At 39.0% G+C, this 18708-nt stretch overlaps 2 protein-coding genes across 4 annotated transcripts in view; one reads left to right on the forward strand and one right to left on the reverse strand.

The window, feature by feature from the left end:
• The window catches only part of ppfia4 (PTPRF interacting protein alpha 4), a 64696-nt gene extending 51661 nt beyond the window's left edge, over positions 1-13035 (reverse strand). Inside the window, 1 exon segment of the mRNA XM_030776129.1 lies at positions 12787-13035. Coding sequence (XP_030631989.1) covers positions 12787-13035 — 249 coding nt within the window.
• Positions 13036-14256: 1221 nt separating this feature from the next.
• Positions 14257-18010, forward strand: tmem183a (transmembrane protein 183A). Of its 3 annotated transcripts, none has more exons than XM_030777015.1 (8): positions 14257-14426; positions 14765-14854; positions 15005-15163; positions 15309-15468; positions 15613-15793; positions 15896-15976; positions 16063-16218; positions 16514-18010. In XM_030777015.1, the coding sequence occupies exons 1-8, from the start codon at positions 14363-14365 to the stop codon at positions 16697-16699; spliced, it is 1077 nt and encodes a 358-aa protein (XP_030632875.1). In that variant the 5' UTR covers positions 14257-14362; the 3' UTR covers positions 16700-18010. The 3 variants fall into 3 exon arrangements, with proteins under 3 accessions (XP_030632875.1, XP_030632876.1, XP_030632879.1); XM_030777016.1 differs by having other exon boundaries at positions 15321-15468; XM_030777019.1 differs by having other exon boundaries at positions 16067-16218; positions 16514-16605.
• The last annotated feature ends 698 nt before the right edge of the window (positions 18011-18708 follow it).

Here is an 18708-nt window from a genome sequence, read left to right on the forward strand (position 1 = left end):
AGCACCTTTCAGAACTTGATCCATAAATTTTTATTTTGACTTGTCTGACATGTATTGTGCCAGCAAAACAGACAAGGGGGGTACTCCAGAAAGTGGGTTTAGTGAAAATTCAGAGTTAGTTAACTCAGAACTAATAGTACAGCTCCTAATAGAAAAGCTTTGTTTTGCTAGGAGAATGAAGCCATAGAGCTCTTCCATTAGGAAGTTTACTACTTACTTCTTCATCAATGTAAATTGAGGGGTGAGCATGGATGAACCAGTTGTCCACTTGTTATAAAAAACAAGCTTGAATTAGTTTTGGGAGATGATGGTGAAAACCAGTCAGTGGCAACTCTTTGTGAGAGGATATGATTAGGACACAGTGCTTGCTTCCTCAGTGTGAGTCTATGGCTGCTGGCCTGCTACGCTCTAAACCATGTCCTTGAGAATCAAGAGCCCAGAGGGTTAAAACAGTGGAGCGGCAGCCAGTCTCCAAGCCTTTGACATAAGCACTACTCTATCTGTAATAATAACTTTGGATCCTTCCAAATAACAGTGGTTACATTTTTATACTTGAATGTTTTTTTGTTTTGTTGGTTTTTTTTTTTATCTTTGGTGCATTTTCTGACAGCTGTTGTAAGCTAAGCCAAAGACAAATCATTTATATTATTTAACTATCCTTATCGACATGTATTGACTGAGCAAGTTCAGTTCTCCTCAGCACATTCTTCTACAATATTATATGTTAATATCATTCGGTCACTGTTAATGCTATATTGTAAACTTCTAAGGCTTTTATTTTCTAAGACATCTTGAGCCATTCACAGGTGATGTATGTAACTTAATACAACAGGAAAGGAATGCATTTCTTCTCTCTGACACTTTTTTTTTCAGCAGCTTTCTTACAGTGTTCTAACCATTGCGTCAGTATGCACTCTAGGTTGAACTTCTGACTGCGTTGTTTTTCTTTCTTGAAGTAAAAGAATTACCCTGGGTTTATATTCTTACACAGCTCAAAGTAGCCACTGAGGGCAACCAGTTAACCTTGCTCTAACCGTCCAGTGCTTTCAGCATTTAAAAGCTTCCTCTGATATTCAAATGATAGATTTTCACATAAAAGCCATGCAGAAAATAAGTGAGCCTGAAAGTAAATATCCAACTGCAGTAGCTGATTACCTCTCATTGCCTTGATCGCCCCAAAGAAAAACATAATGGCAGTTAAACCAGAAGGCTGGACTTCTGCATGGTAATGCAACCTCATACACACACACACATACACACACGCACACGCACAGACATACATACACACTGCAAAAACAAAGTCCAGACAGAGGAAGGTCATTAAAGTGAGCAAACCAAAAATGATCATGTCCAAGTGAGGAAAAAACAGTCGGATGATAAATGGTCTTTCGTAAAGTATTTCAGCCCTTGACCCACTCCCTGCTGATCCAGTTTGGAGTCTAAAATAGAAGCCACTAAGTTCTGTGCTCAACCCCTGCAAAAGGATTGAGAGGAACTTCAAATGGTTCATCCTGCCCATGAAATCTGCCTTGTCACTTTCTAGCTCAAGTGACAAATAGCGACGCTTTTATTGCTGCTCCAGGCAAATGAGGTTATCACACGGATGTTTGGCTTAGACAAGAGAGTGGGCGTAGGATACAATAAAAGGAGTTGATGATACTGTGTGTCCATAACAAAATTCAAACACGAGTGTCACAATGACCACGCTGAGTGATTAATCACACCTCGGTTTTAACACCACAATTAATTTTACTATGCGACTAGACCACACAACAACACACAACAACCTGAGGAACTTTCTTCAATATGAGGGAGGTGGACCATTGTGGCCAGATGCTGAACAATAGATGATAGTCTTTTCAGAGCTTGGGGTGATAATGGAAGGCCAAACAATGCCTGACTGATTAAAGTTACTGAGGGGCCTCTAACAGTCATCTTACACTTTTCATACACTCCAGTAATTTGTTGAGTAGACATTCATGTCGGCAGCTTAGATATTGAAAACCACTGAGGTTAAGGAATCACAGTATTACAGAAGCTCTTAACAGATGCGGGTCAGACGTGGGCGTAGAAACAGATATTCAGACTGTGCGGCCAACGACCTTGACCAATTCAAATCTAACCTGAAGACACAGACTGAGGATGATGTGACTAACAAAAACATCAAGAGAAAAACATTTTAGAAAGACTCGACTGTTCTCATAGCAACACCAAGAGAAGACACTAGAGGACTAGATCTGGGGAAAGTGAATCTATATCTGGAGTCTATCTTAACCTGAAAAAAAATGACATTACCATTCAACTTATCTGATGCATCAACAGATAAGGTTTTCCTTCCAGACAAAAGAATCTTTACTTTTGCACAATTATTTTCATCCTCAAGCCAAAGCTTCAATAAATCAAAAGAGAATGCCAGTGCTCCGATGTTTATCACTGTAATAAAACAGAGAATCTGGCGATCTTAAGCGGAACGCAATCTAAGCACCTCTCTGACATTTCAATCTGTGTGAAAGGGGGGTGTGTTATCTCCTGCTTTGAATGAGAAGCATACATGTAGGTCTATTGTAATAAAGTCCTTTATCAGCGTCCCTGACTCCATCAACTAGCTCATTACCGCAAGAATGGAGGAGCCTCACAATTAAAAATCTTAACAAAAATTTTGGTTGTCACCTAAAGCAAGAGCAAAGAAAATAACACGCAGAAGAACGCAGAGCTAGAGACTTCCAGAAAAATTATTCTAAACATGTTCCAGTCACCAGCATTTAAAGCTGAACTCCACTCCGGACCAGCCGCTTCTGAAGAATGTATTATCTCAAAAAAAGCTCCACCGTTCCCTCCAGACTTTTGGGCGAAGCCACTAAAAAACATAAATAATATAAATTATCCCCCAAACTCCAAACTCGGTCTTAGCTTAGCGGCTATCTGAGGCAGTAGAGTGACTATGACTTTTTAATGAACTTTGAGCTTCATAAGGTTTGAAGAAGATTGCAAACTCATTGGCTTGTGGCTGTTAAAATACTTTGAAGACATTTCAGCGAGTTTTAAGCGATCCTTTTACCGTGGCAGGAACATTTTTCTCAGGAAGAGGCAACCCTGACAGTTCAGCCCTGAAGGAGGTAATATGTTCTGTAGCTGGAGAGACTGACTGCTCTGAAGTTAATGTACCGCTTTGGGAAGCGAATCTGCTCGATCAATCTGTACACTGTATTCTGTGCTTCAGTAATCTAGTGCAGAATATTGAAATTGACACAAGATATAGATGACAGCTTCAGAAGATAGAGAACAAGAGCTGATACAGCATTTCTACTTTCGTTACCAAATGCTTCAACTCAAAAGCTTTGCCTCAGATCATGTTTGTAATGTCACAAATGTTTTGTAACTGAGGTTAAAAAACATTCAAGACAGCAAATTGCACTTCAAACAAAGGGAACCCCACTTTCATCTTCACAAATTTAAACAGATTGCTGGTAGCAAAAATCATATACCTCACTAAAAAAAGAAACTAAAGTTACTGAAAAGGGAATTAGAAATCTCCTCAAACCTCAGACACTGTCAAGAAACAAAAGCAGAGAGAACATCGCGTGGTTCCCAGTACGGCCCCGCGTTCAGCCCTGACGGCTCCCATGTGCTCCGAGCGTTTTCCCAATCTTGAAGCAAAGGGGAACAAACTGGCATGGCTGTGTGCTAAATGCATGGCGCACCTCACATGACAGATGGCTTGGCAAACCTACAGAGGGTAAGACCGAGCAGCACACTGGGTGAGAGCACTCACAGCAATATTTCATTAGCATTCAAACCCTTTTTTTTTACCTGAATGCACAAAGAATGGAGCAAAGCCAAATCCAAGCTTTACACAGCACGCGTCCTCTCAAGTCACCATGTAACATGGGGAGAGAAAGAAAGAGGGAGATAGAGAGCTCTGATCTCAGTTCTAGTTCGTCTAGAAGCTGGATCTGCCATCAAACTTACTTTTAGTATAATGGCACTGTTGTTCAGGCATAATTAGTGTGGTATATTTATAATGCAACCGTGCAAAATTTAAAGACAGTCAACCCCCGTTTTCTAACTAGAAAATTCCTCCTCTGACAAATGTGTCCCAGGAGGTACAGACGCGTGTCTCGACTGTAAATGCAAAAACTCTCTCGTTAGAATTAGGCCTCTCTAAAGCCAAATTACAAAAGAGCTGTTCCTTTTAAAAGCCATATTCACATTTAGTCATCTAAAATCCCATAACGTAGAATTTTAAAGATGTAATCAACCATTCTTTTTCACCAAACCTATTTCATGAGATGCTATATTCAGTATAGCTAGCTCTCAAAGTACATGAACTGGCCCATTTCCAAAATGTTTATCCCCAGAGTAGCCCTTCCAAGATTTGTGCTTATCAAATGAATAATGCTCAACAGATTTTACAGTTCCAATAGGCTTAAATGAAATTAGTCACACTTTAAAACAATAGCATATCCCTCAACACATTAGTCAGACAATTCCCTCTTGACTAGAAGACAAAATTAATGTGTAGGATCATTAAAAAATCTTGGGTGGGAAACACATCACTGTAAATCAGCTGATTTATGCACTACATATGTGGGTGGCAACCAAAAAGAAAGAAGACAGCATAAGAACCAAGAAACAAATGTAAGTTATATCACATCATAAGAATGAGTTTTTATACTATTTATTACCTTTGTCTGCCCATAGTAGTGTACTTACATATACATGCAGGTACATGAATTCGTTCCCACTCAATATTGAAACTTCTGCCTCACCCAGTTAAAGGTGTCTGACTACACTTTTACTGTAATTACACGTTCAGCATAACCGCCTAATCCTCACCTTGCCTTCAGCTTCTTATGGATCTATTTATATACATAACACAGATACATAGGACTAGTTCACTATCTAAGATTCCTAAACAATCTTTACTCTCTCTCTCTCTCTCTCTCTCTCTCTCTCTCCCCTCTCAATCCTGTACCACAGGAGTATCTGACCAACACTATACATTATACCACATGGAGATTACAAACCAATTTTCTGTGTCATACTGGAATAGCCTTTCCATCTCACGGTCAACAAACATTTACACACAACCTCAATGGACCACATTTCTCTGTCTGATCAGATTGTTTCAGATTGTTTTTGGATCATTCAATCCATAACGTTACACCTCTTAATCCTGAGCAACACCCTCACACCAACATCTTTAGGGAAAGCCCAAGAGAGATTACAAAACTAATTGTCTTCCATAATATTGAGGATACTTGTTCCCTCTCCCTACTCTTTAAACGAATGGAAGGTTCAAAGCTGTCAGAGATTAAAAGCAGGTCAGGAAGACCTTTCCTAATGGACCCTCTAATAGACTTTTAATTTATTGATGAGGTTCCAGGCAAGCGAAAGTATTAAGTATAGTTAAATTTGATAATAGCGAGAGAGGAACCCGATAGGAACGAAAGCTATGTGGATTTAATAGTGTGAGAAGGATTTCTGTAACACAATTCCACTCGCCAGGCCATCTAAGTAGGAGATAAAAGGCTGGGAATGAGAGGGCCTGTGAGAATCTTGTCCTTTTCGGAGAGCTTCTGCGTAATCATGGACTGCACTGTGAGCTCAAGTGCACCAATGACTTCAGACAGAAGCCGGTCACAAGCTCCAGGGCATTCCATTTTAATTCAATTACATGTGAAAATGTGTGCAACTGCACCATGAACCAAGAAGATCCGTAGAGACAGATCAAACTGGTCAGAACGTGAAGCAGATTTACCACGTTTCATCTTTCTCCTCTTTACCTTCAGTCAAATCATGAAACAAGCGTCCATCTAATGTACCATGTATGTCATGTTCATTTATTTGTTGTTTCAGAATGACATCATGTAAAATGAGAGAAGAGCTTTTATATTTTATTTTATTGTTTTTTATGTAAAAAAAAATGGTCTATTATATTTCACCAAATAAAGATATTGCATTGTTTTCTAAAATGAATCAGTGCTAAATCACACACAGTAATGAATGTGAAAATTAATTTACCAAATTGTTATTATTTTACAGGAAATTAAGCTTACAAACTGAGCTTGAGAAGACATCTAATCAATCAATGCATTATTGTTATGAAAAATGTAAATAGTGGTTTAACTCTCTGCTATGATGTGGAAAATAGGATTATGATAACAAAGCTAATGCTTTATGATATGACCCTTGCGAACATAGAGCAAGGATGTTCGGTTATAAATACAATTCTATTCTTAAGACAACATTTGGGTAGAGACCGGCACTTAGGCTTCAAAGAAGAACAAATCGATGGAGCAAAGAAAGTCTTCTTTTAATTTCCTTTCTGACATGAGTGTGAATTATAGAACTGTCACAGATCAGGTTTCTTGACACAATATCTAACCGCTGTATTAAATGGCTACGTTCAATTTCAAAATAACCATCCTGTTCCTCAGTTTCTCAGTCAAGGTTGAAACATGCATAAACATATAAGATGCGTCCGTAGTAAATGCCCAGCGGCTTAATTTTTGACTGGTATAATTAACAGCTGTTACAGCTATATCTCTTTGCCTAAACATATATTTTGTGATACTACCAATGTTTTGTTTCATAGCTGTGACCTACATTTCACCCAAATTTTGCTGGCCAGCAGATGACAATGTCTCTATTGTGAATTATGCCAAATTAATTATGTCAAAATTTCAAGATGTCTCTGTCCTCAGAAACAGGACCATTTGATCTAGGGGTTCAAGGGAGCAGTGGTTAATGAATATTTAACACAACTTCACAATACTTGACAATACTTCACAATACTGAATCTGGGCTCAGAGATCTGACTGAACAACATCAAAAAAAAAAAAAAAAAAAAATTAAAACATTTTTGTAATCAAAAGCTACAGAATACAAGCATGCACACACACAACAATAAGTCCTTTTAACACTTTGTTAACGAAAATTAGCAGGAGTCAAAGGGTTAAAGCCGCAACAGTGAAGCCGGGCCAGGATGAGTCGACAAAGCTAAAGCATGGACCTGTGGGACAGGCAAGGAGACATCTTGTTATGATAGAGATAAGCAACAAACAGGTTGTTCAAGCAACTGGCACAACCTGCTGTGACGCTTTTACACCTTAACACCAGTGATATTCAACCAAATAGTGTCTCCCACCTCCTGAAAACAAGGATGAGTGATAACGGCGGTTTTATGTGCTACAATGAAAAACAGTCTTTTCCTATATATCCATATAAAAATAAATGTTTTTATGTAATATTTCTGATGATCGCTGTGCATGACTGACTTTCTCAGCTGTAGTCTGTCATTCTAGCTAACATGCAAGACCATTGAAAGTTATAACCTATTATAGTACCTAATATAATATTGCATTCCTCTAATAAGTTTGTGGTAAAATTGGACATAATTGCAACTAAGTGACATTTTTCAAATTAATTAAAAAAAACCCCTAAACATTACTGGCATGCAAGCTTAATGTAAGTAAAGCCTGAATAGCAATGCTTTGGAATGAATTTTGGCCCATTTTCATGCGGTGCATATCACTGGTTTCAGTGTGTCTGGTGCACTATATAATTGTAGAATCATACCTGCTTTGAATGCTGTGATACTTAAGAACTTCAAGCTTCCCCTAGTCACATAACAGTACACAAATACACAACACACAACAACCCTACACAAATAAGGGGGTAATGAGAGAGAGAGTGGCAGCCACTGATCAGACTCATCTAGTTGTGAACTGAAGAGTGTTTGAGGATATTTCTAGTTGAACCATGCAAGTGTTATTTCACAGGTTAGTAAGGCACTGCAAATTTACACGGATAAAATGAGATTTGCTATAAACAGTAAACAATCCTGTCTGAAGGTTGGTGAGCAATGCTAATGATAGGGAGCATCCACAGTGACAGCTCTTTCATTTTCTGAAAACATTTCCTTAACCCCTTAGGACAAAGAGGCATTAAAATGTCATAACAAACCAACTTCATGGGTATAGGCTATATGACACATCTGACATCTAAGAAAATCAAAACTGATTTTCTCTTAGTCATTAAGTCATTATTCTTAACAATAAGAATGGAAGAAAAAAAATAGGCTTCACCACAAAACCAATATAATACGAGAAAAATCTTGAGTTCTGCCATCTGCTGAGAGTATCATGATTTTTAATTTAAATAAACATACATACATATGTTTTCTGAATAATCCACAGATGTAAACAATTCTCCGTGTAGTATAAAACTGAAAGTAAAGATCTGTCAGCAAATATAGAAAGGAATCTGCAAAGATAAAATATCAAGGACAGCACAGCCTCTAAACTCACACACATACACACACACACTCACACACACACACACACACACACACACACACATACACATGCACACTAGCACATGCGTCAGCTATGCAGACACAGGGTACTCTTCTCTCAGACAGGGTGGGACATGGTGGAAAAGTGTTCTCGCATTTCAGACCTACACAGCTGCAGTGTCCAGCAGGCAGCCGGGAGAAATGAGCAAGAGCAAGAATAACAGTTCGAAAAGAATAACACACACACACACACACACACTGATTGTACCATTCAAGATGTTCTAAATGAACAGTTTCTGTGGAAACATTAATGCAGCAAATGTACCAAACAGCCACAAACAGCACAGCCATTACATAAAATACTTAAAACATACCCTTTAATTCTCTATCTGTAACACATGAAATGACCAGCTTCCAAACGAAAAAAAAAAAAAAAAATGAAAAAAATATCTCTATCTTTAACATTTTAAAATCTTCTTAAAAGTTTAATTAAATAAAGTTAAAAAAAAAAAAAAAAACAAAAAAAAAAAAAAAACCACTGAACAGACACAAGGAAAATAGAACGGCTTATGAACACCTCTACCCATGAATGACCAATAAATGTAGGGATAATATCTTATCCGTCAGGGTCATCTCCACATCCTAGCTGTGTAGAATATCAAACAGATAGACCCGGAAAAAGATTGCTCTGTACAAGCTGACAGTGTGACAGTTCTACTATTTGGGCCGTTCTGCTCCTCGTGAGCCCCCGTGTCCCTTCCCCCCCATACCCGAGAATATGTGCGATCAGGGTTGAATGACAGCACTGCTGAGGTGCTGACTTCCCTGACTGACCACACTCAGAGATCCTGTGGGATGATGCTAACTCTGCATTGTGCTAAAGCCCAGGAGTGGTCACCTGATATACATCCATCATTTGTTGACCACAGTTCTCTTCAGGCTCATTCAGCATGGAAAAAGTCTTTATGGTATTGGCATATCTAAGAACTATCGCCCGCTTGAAAATACCGATGAAATTAAGGAAGAAATGCAACTGGCAATAATGTAATTACACATAGACTCTAAGTATGTGAAAGTTAGTGAGAGAAGGAAATAAACAAAACAAAAACCACCAATTTCTAAATTCTTCATACAAGGTGAAGTGCTTAGTTTTCGATTCGGTATTAATGTCATTGAAAGAGCTTTAAATAAAGCTGTCGCAAGTTTACCATGGCTATTACACTGTCATTTCTCTACTATGTCACGAGTGAAATGTAATGATGAGGTTCAATGATCATTTGAAGACTTAATATGCAGTCTCCCAAAAAATTAAATGCACGTTTGACACTATTATAATATAATCACAAAAGGAGCATGTGTATCTTTGTTAAATGGACTATATACAATCTATACGCTCCCATTCCGACCACAGCGAGACTACGCTGGCTCTTTTAGGCTTAATTTAACCGTCTCTGACTAAATTTAACATTGGCATATGTACTGTGATTTACTGCGTATTCATTTGATGAGTACTATGGCAATGTTAATATCCTGTGTTATTATAATACTATGATGTTGTTTCTAGGGTCATAACACATTCTCAAATGGGACAAAATCATAATAAAGAATAAAGATGATGTAATTACAATTGTTCGCATTTGTTCATCAACAAGTGGTGAGAACGACACTGAAGGAGTTCAGAATGTTAATTCCAGATGCATATTACAATGATAAGCTTCAAAGGAACTGTCAGCCTCATCAATGCCAGAAATTCACCACAACAGCGAGATGCTGCTTTGATGCTTTAACTGATCTTAAATACACACACCCCAGAAGAGTGACTGGTTGAATTTGAGGCTGAACTGAGTCTTATGCAAGAAAATATTACTCCTCTCTGATTCAGTCCTTATTCCAGGCTCTTTAGGGGGTAAGTCATCGTCTTTTAAATTATTTTGCCACTGATATAATGGAGCATGAAAGGTTTCCCACGAGGAAAATGCTTCAAGTTTTTTCTTTTTTTTTTTTCTGCCCATACGGACCAGATGAAATGTGTGACTTTAAATCTAGCCTGTAAGCTGCTTTAGCACAACTTGCATGCAAGTGAGAGAGCTGGAGAGCTCCAGAAAATCCAGCCACACTGTACTGATCTGTATCACTTCAGCTGTTGGCAGGTGACCAGCCAACAGAAATGCAAGACAGGATGAAAGCCCCTAATGAAGAGCTACTTCCTGCTGCACCTTTCTCACTAGAATGCATGATATAATCTTTGGATAACCACTTCTGGTCTTCATAGCTAAATAACTGGGTGACATTTTGGTAAATTTAGTCTGATTGTATCAAATTCCAATTAATTGTAGACACTCCAACTGCCATCCAGCTTGTAGTTCTACGCCGCGATCTAGGGATCAAATCTATTCTTACAGTTCTAGTCACCTCATGGCATATTTGAAGTGCATTATGGTGAGCTTCCACTGTAATTCTCTTTCATGTCAAAGAATGTAACAAGAAGTGCAAATATTTTAAGCAACAAATAAGTGAAGATGCTATTTTTTTCTTTTTTTTATATATACATTTGTGTTAGTATCTTAAGTTAACTATCTTGGTGTTTGACGATAACTGTGCTTTAATTCATTTTACGATTACAAACTGCCTCAGCTAATAGTTGCTATACCCGAGCACCACTGTTAGCCATTCTGACATCATCTGGTTACAGTCCCATCCTCTTACTAAACCTCACAGTTCACTTGAATGGGAAATAGGCAGTATGCAGCAGTCTGTAAGCTTGCACTGGTGCACTGGCATTTGCTATGCTTGTTGTGGGCACTGTCCCTGATGTGCTCTAAATTCCAGCCGTATGTGAGGCCTGTCAGTCTAACTTGGCCTCCAGCCTTTTGTGGTGAACTGCTCATGACAGCTCAATTAAACTGGAGGGGAGTCAGGACTCAGGAAGATGTCTGAACCCCACGGTCATCACTAACCCACCTGGAGCAGAGAGGAGGTTGGCCTTCTGCGGTGACACCATGAGAGAGAGGACACTCTGTAGTGAGTAGCTAACAGGGTCAAGATATGTCAAGTTGATTAAATGTCTGAGGGCATTCCTTATAGAGCTACAAGAAGATGAGTAAATGGATCGCTAAAAGTCGTGCGGAATTTGAAATTATTTTCATATTGACTCCATCAAATGAATTTCAAGAGTTCGATGAAAAACAGCAGCTATTGGTATGTCGAGATCAGACAAGATAAGGGCATCCCAGTTTGCATATGGTATGCCTCCATTAATTTTAAACAGAAATTGTGATATATCTGAAAGACTGTAACTATGTTGCCTTTGAATTTCTCATGTTGTTGGTGAAGTTGGCCTCTCTGAATGGTAGACAATCACATTCATGTTAGTTGACATTTCTGGGTCACCATCATGGAAATGCAAGTGAGTGATGCACCTATATGAAAATGCATGTTTATGCTGCGCATCCACCAGAGGATGTTTAATATAACATATGTGTTAAAGAAACCAAACAGATATGTTATCATGATTAAAAGATCAGTTTTAATTCAAGTCATGGTTACTGCCCCACAAGGAAGCAGAAGTTTTCCCTAGCGCCAAGATAACATGAAACCTACCACTAACAAGCATTGCAATCATACTTATTATTAAAAGCAAGTGTAGAAACACAATCACTGACTGCAATTAAACAAAAAAGCTTTGCTTATATTCTATGGTCAGACTTATTTTGTATCCTGAGAAGATATATATAATGTTATGATACTTATTCTTTTTAAGTAAGGTTAGCATACAAAGCAAACTCAAAATACTAAGCAGTAAGATTGCCCAACGTGTGCACTACTGCTGTTTTGGTTCTCCTTCAGACCTTGTATTTGTCAGCAATGGGATTACCTTTCACTCATAAAATTCTACAGACTGGCCAATCGACTGCTTAACTATCAAATGTTTAAGGGTGTACATGTTCCATGTGATGATGCGTAAATCATGGGAGGCACACTCTCTAAACCATTTTTAAAGATTTCTGTGTGGTTTTTCAGTGTGATCTTACACACCAATAACTTATTACATAAAATCACTTACTGTCTTTATTCCTGTCACACTACACACACTACACACTATAACAAATTATTCAAAATGCCTAATTGCAGTTCTTCATGTTCAAACACTTAAAACATGTTCAACAAGCTCATGGTCAACAAAGGGACCAAACATTGTGAGTAATTAAGTATACTTAATCTCTTGTATCTTTGAGTGTGAGTGTGTGTGTGTGTACTGAGGGACTGACAGATTCACCAACTATCCAAGCAGTTATAGGGCACCATTCGTGATGTATGGTAATGTTATGTCAGAGACTGATCCAATCGGTAAAGTAAGAATATTTCTTTCCAGTGAACATCCAGTCTGGGCGGAACCCCAAAGGAGATCTTGCTCATGGACCAGAGCACTCTCTAAAGTTCACAACTTCCGTGTCAGACAAGACCAAACAGCCAATGCCAATATTTACCTGTGGGAGCGCTGAGTTGATCTGTCTCTGTAGAACATCTCTCTCATGAAGGACTTCCTGTAGCTTGGTCTGTGACTGGATAAGGTTTTCCTGTGTTTCGCGTAAAGATTCCAGAAGCTTATCCCTCTCGTCCAGCATATTCACCATGAGCTGTTCAAAATTAGAGTCTGGATCCGAGCCATTCTGAGATCCTCGCTGGGAACTTATGGAGTCCCCCTCGCTTATTGTTGGCATTACTTCGCACATCATATTGCTGGTCGTTATTTTAAGTCTGAACTATTGTAGTCAGAACTATTGCTCTGTGAGGTTTCGGGTGTATTATCTAAACGATTAACTATCAAACTAGAACTCTAAAATTCACGGCTAATTTCTAATGCCAGTATTGATAAGAAGCGATAATCTCTCATTTGATGTGCTTAAATTTAATACAGTTACACCCTACAGCGACGTTACTATTAATAATTTATTAATTTTTATATTTTAATATTAGTCTAGAATCAGTATATTCTATACATACCCGAAGTTAATTTACAGTTTAATTCTGGTTATTACATCGGCTTTCGCCCCACTCACACCATCCGCCTAGCCTTTCGCGTTCCATTGACTCCAAATTCAAATATCAATTGATCACTCAAACATTTATGAAAACAGGGTGTGGGTACGGTGCTGGCGTATTCCAGTGTATAGAATCTTCATGGACCCGTCGGTTTTACACACACCAGTTGCAATTACTCTTTCTGTTAACGAAACGGTGAAACACATGCCTGCCGCATCCTCCACAAATGCCTCTGGCATCCCCCTCTACGGAGAGCCAACTAGCCTACTCCTCCCTTTCCCTACGATCTCATCCCAGCCGCCGCCGCTGTCACTGCCGCTTACAAGAGAACAACTCTGCTATCTCCACAACAATTTACGCACATTTTCTCGATGATCCCATATGCACTCGATTGGTGTGGGCGTGACGCTAAAGGCTCACCATATACCCACTTCAAATTTCAGATCCAGTCCGCAAATAGTGTGTCTGTGAGAGCTCTGTCAAACACCGTGAAACGGCGAAACTCCTCACATCAGCACCACGCGACCAGCCTACATGACACAATCGTGCACACATATCATTTGCGAGGACCAAGGCTAAAACTGCGCCGTGCGCAGCGCTCCCTGGCGGTGTCGTACATTTTTTTTTCCACACATGTCCTCTCTTATGAACATGTAGATGGGCTGCTAACTTATGATAGACATGTACGTTAAAAAAATCCCCTCAGAAATTACACAATATTGGGTTTTCAAAAATGTCAGTTTCATTTTATTGCATGATGATAGTAAAAATAGCAATTACAGTTATTCAGCTGTCGCTGGTTTGGGGTGCTTTATCCAATCAGGAATGTGTGCGACAATAGAAAGAAGTCTCGCGTGAATTTCCGTGGACTGCGCGTCAGTTCCATGATGGCTGAAGATCCTGGAGGAGTTCATTTTAATTCTACCTTCATTTTTCTCTGTTTTTCGTCATTTCTGCTTGTCGTAGAGACATGGCAGGACACACAGCATCGATAAACGGCCACAAACCCCCGTTGTTGCCATGCCCAAGAAAGGGAACAGAAAACGGCTGAAATTTCGAGCCGAAGATGTTTGCTCGGAGTCAGGTACCTAGCTGATTTAGCTTAGCTTGGTCAAGGAACTAGCTGACGAACATTCTTCATTTAAACCTCGGCGCTTCTGGTATTATTCACCCAAAGCACAGGGTTTCTATTTTGTTGCAGTGACATCTGCGCTAATATTCCCAAATTTGCAAAATGTTTATTCGCCATCAAATGAATTTTGTTTTTTTTTTACATCTATAAGCCAGGCCGCCGCGTCTGCACCATCTCAACAAAATGCTATAGTTCATTAACTAGATAGCTGGATATGCCTTGAATTTTCAGCAAAAGTTAATTTAGCTTAAATGACTAATTAAAGGACTGTATCTTTTTTCGTCATGCAGTGACTGTGGCTGACTATGCCAACGCCGATCCAGCCGTTGTGAAGTCTGGGAGAGTGAAAAAGGCTGTTGCCAATGCTATAGAAAAAGAAGGTATGATGAGACCAGTTTCCCCTGTTCAGTTAGCTTTGTCATCTTCTTCCCTTCCTAACTTTCCAGTTCAAATACAGCAGATTAGTAAATGTCATTGGTAGGCATTAATTGCTAGTAACGGCGTTTTTATAATGTCTTTCCGTATTTCAGTGAAATTGCTTTGCGGACTCGAGGCCTCTCAGGGCCCAGTTCAGGAAGTGCTCTCATCATTGAGTGGAGGGGGACGCGAGAGCAGCGACGACTTTGATTCCGAGGAAGGGGACGGCGAAGCCAAAGGTACCCGCAAAAAGAAGAACAAGAGACGTAAAGGTGAGATCCCATGCTTTTGCGTGCCTTGTGAAAATTTGAATGGCATTTTTACGTTAATAATTGGTGATGTGCTTTATTTTATGGACCCAAAGATTTGGATTATATGTATTGATACATTTTTTTTTTCTCCTTCTTACAATTTTAGAAAACAGTGAAGTTACTGATGGAAGGGAGTATCCCATTGACATTTGGCTGGTTTTAGCTGCTTACATTCGACCAGAAGATGTCTGCAAATTTGCTCTGATCTGCAAGAATGCCTGGGCAGTTACTTGCACTGCAGCATTCTGGACACGGCTCTATAAAAGGTGTTCTGTTTTTTCTATTTTCCATTCACTAAGAAATTTTAGGTGTTTATTTATTTTCCATTTTGTATGTCCTAATCCCTAAAGGATTTATAATGAGTTCATGCAGTTTATCAATGAAATGTTCTTTATCTGCTTGGTCTGTAGACACTACAGTCTTGATGTAGAACTTCCTGCACGACTCCAGCCTGAAGCAATTGAGAAGATGCAGTGTCTTCGTGCCCGAGTGATTCGCTCTCTGTTCCTCTTGTATGAACCATTTAGCTTGCGGGTGTCTAAATGTCCCGCCCTGCCTGAGTCCACACCCACTACATTACTTAATTCCAAGGTTAGTTGATAAAATGATTTGTCTGTAGATTGTCTGTGTACTGAAGTACTGGTAAAAACCTCTTGTGTTCTTAGGTTATATTTTCTTTTTCTCCGACTGCAGTGTTTGCTGTTTTGGGTCAACAAGATCACTGGAAGTAGGCCTGATCCTTTGTGGGAATTCAACTTCAAGTTTGTTAAGCAAGTATGTATTATCATTTTCTTGCACTTCCTAAGAGAAAACACTGTTTCAGACTGGTTGAAGTCATCTGTTGTGTTTGTTATGTTTAGCCAGACAAGGGCAAGAACGGATGTGACCGAGGTCTTCAGTTGCCCAAACAGTACAAAGATGTCCACACTAACCCCGACTCAGACTGCTATCTGTTACGGGTCACCACTCTCAACTTCATCTTCACCTCTGTTGTAATGGGCATGACACTGACCCTGGTCAGTAATTACATTTTCCATTCTGTTAAACTATGCTGTAGTTGAAGCATTTAAGAGAAGTCCTTCCCTTTTCCATAAAAGGGATGGTTAGAGCTTAGAAACTTGCTCTTCAACAAATATTGCATGGTGAAATTGGCCCAGGTTCCTTTTTTTTTTTTTTTTTTAATTTCTTTTTCAAATTGCATTTCTTTCATAACTGCTGAAACATTTAACATACCAAGGATTAAAAAGCAAACTACTATCTTTTAACAGCTACCCATTTATGATGTTTATGATTTCTCTCCATCTTTTTCAGTTCACAATCAATGTGAGTACAGATATGAGACACCACCGTGTACGTCTGGAGTTCCAGGATTCCCCAGTGATACGAGGGAAGAAGCTAAGACGCGATCAGGGTATTCAGGTGGTGTTGGATCCTGTCCACAGTGTGCTTCTCATGGACTGGTGGCACCCACAGTATCCCACATCTTTACGCACTTAGCCATATGTATTCCCCTGCTTAAACCTAAAATCTTTTGGGCCTGTTTCCACCAATAAACTGACCCGAATAATAACCACAATCACATGACACTGTATCCTCTGTATAAGTTTATGTACAACACAGTTCTGCAGAATGAGGATCATTGTTTTACACATCAAGTATGCCAGTGCCACAGCGCACGTGAACTGAGGAATTTTCCACTGGACGGGAGTTCGTGAAATGTGTAAAACCGCACACGTTAATATTTTTCTCACATGGACATTTGCATTAGATAAAATGCAGATTGCAGTACCATTCCAATCCCTGGGTGCCTTTAAATGATTAAATGCTCTTGTTTTAATATGGTAAAGCAACACATGCCAGGCAGCACCTCAGAATTCTTATTCTGATGAATTAGAATTAACTTTGGCAAAGTGGATGCAGGCATGATATGTGTATTTTCAGTATAGCTATGTTGCTGGAAACAGGCCTTAAAAGATATTGCGCCAAGTTAGATAGAGCTTAGCAGGAATGCAGAGTTTCTCTTGCTTTTCATGTCTGGGTGACATGAAATGTGATTTTATTTGTACAGTTCATCATAAAGTTATCTGCTTACACATGCTTAATCTTGCAAAATTCCAGTGTCTGTCTTTCCTGTGGTATCTAGAGAAATTGTACAATGCGCTAACTGTCGTTTATACAAGCTGCATTTTACAGGTTTTCATACACGGAGCTTTAGCGTCACATGTCAATGTTATGTCAAACAAACTGTCAATCAGTTATGAAATAATGATAGGATGCATTATAAATGAAAGATTTTTTTTTAATTTTGACACATAATTGATGGATCGAGCCCAAAGTACTGAACTAAAGAGAGATCACACACGTGGCAGCAAATTGTGTCCAGTAACAACTGGAAATGTTTCATTAACACAAGCATTTCAAATTGATGATCTTTTGAATACTTAGAGGGAGAGGAGGGTTCGCTCTGCATTTTCACTATTGATGTCCAAGGCAGGCGACATTTGCCCAGTCCCTCTTGTATTCTGTGTCTGATCCATATGTGATTAAACAAAGCTTTATTAGAGGCTAGACTTATTATGGTAGGTTTCAGTGCTTCAGGTTCATGTTGGTGTGATATGAGCAACTCTGATTTTCTGTGCTAGCTGCAAGGATGTATTAATTCCATTTAATGGACTCAGTTTAGTAGGGACGTGTTAAGTGTAACTGTTAATGTCATGCATGTTTGATCAGTTAAATGATCTAGGATGAATATTTAAATGGTGTTCAAGCTTGCGGGTTTTAATGGTTTGTATAAAGAGTTTGAGAGAGCAAAATCGTCTTTGAAGTTTGTTAAAGGCATCTCAAAAGTTTGTTTTGGTTTGTTTTTTGTTGCCTGCCCCCCCCCCCCCCCCCCCAACCACATTCAGTCCTGCAGTGTCACAGGGGAACTAGCAATGCAAAACTGCCTCTCTCATTGAAAACATTCACATGTCATCTCTAATAAAAATCAGTGTAAATATGTATTTTGCTCATGAGTTATTATTGTGGTCTAAAGTAAAGTAATATGGAGAGCACTGTTGTGAAATAAACATCCTCTTGCAAATTTCCCATTTATTGATATACTGACACACTGAGCTACATAATGTAGCCCAGTTTATGTTCTCAGCAATAACTTAATGTTCACTTATTGTAAATAGGTACAGGTGGAATGATAAGATGAAGTTGTAGATTCCCCGAAAATGAAGTTCCTCAAATAGTGAAGTGAATGACCTATTAGTGAATGACCTATTCTGATTTATAACCAGTTTTCCTGACAGGGATGAGTTTGTTATAGATAGACCGTGCTACAAGGCTGACCACCAGACATGTGAGTCATGTGGTATTTGAAATTTGATCGTAAACTTCTGAACATCTGTGCTGTCCAGTAATGTTGTCTCAGATGGGTTTTTTTTTCCCAGCACCTCCTTGTTCAACATTCTCACCACTACTTCAAAAAAACCAACTTAGCAAAAACAAACAAAAAAAAA

This window comes from Chanos chanos, chromosome 6, assembly GCF_902362185.1.
Source record: "Chanos chanos chromosome 6, fChaCha1.1, whole genome shotgun sequence".
Classification (NCBI taxonomy): Eukaryota; Metazoa; Chordata; class Actinopteri; order Gonorynchiformes; family Chanidae; genus Chanos; species Chanos chanos.

What these genes read in the sequence shown, in the direction of transcription:
- tmem183a (XM_030777015.1), top strand. Translation starts at nt 14,363, where the DNA reads ATGCCCAAGAAAGGGAACAGAAAACGGCTGAAATTTCGAGCCGAAGAT. An exon ending in AGATGTTTGCTCGGAGTCAG is followed by an intron (nt 14,427 to 14,764) that starts GTACCTAGCTGA and finishes TTCGTCATGCAG; the next exon opens with TGACTGTGGCTGACTATGCC. An exon ending in CAATGCTATAGAAAAAGAAG is followed by an intron (nt 14,855 to 15,004) that starts GTATGATGAGAC and finishes TCCGTATTTCAG; the next exon opens with TGAAATTGCTTTGCGGACTC.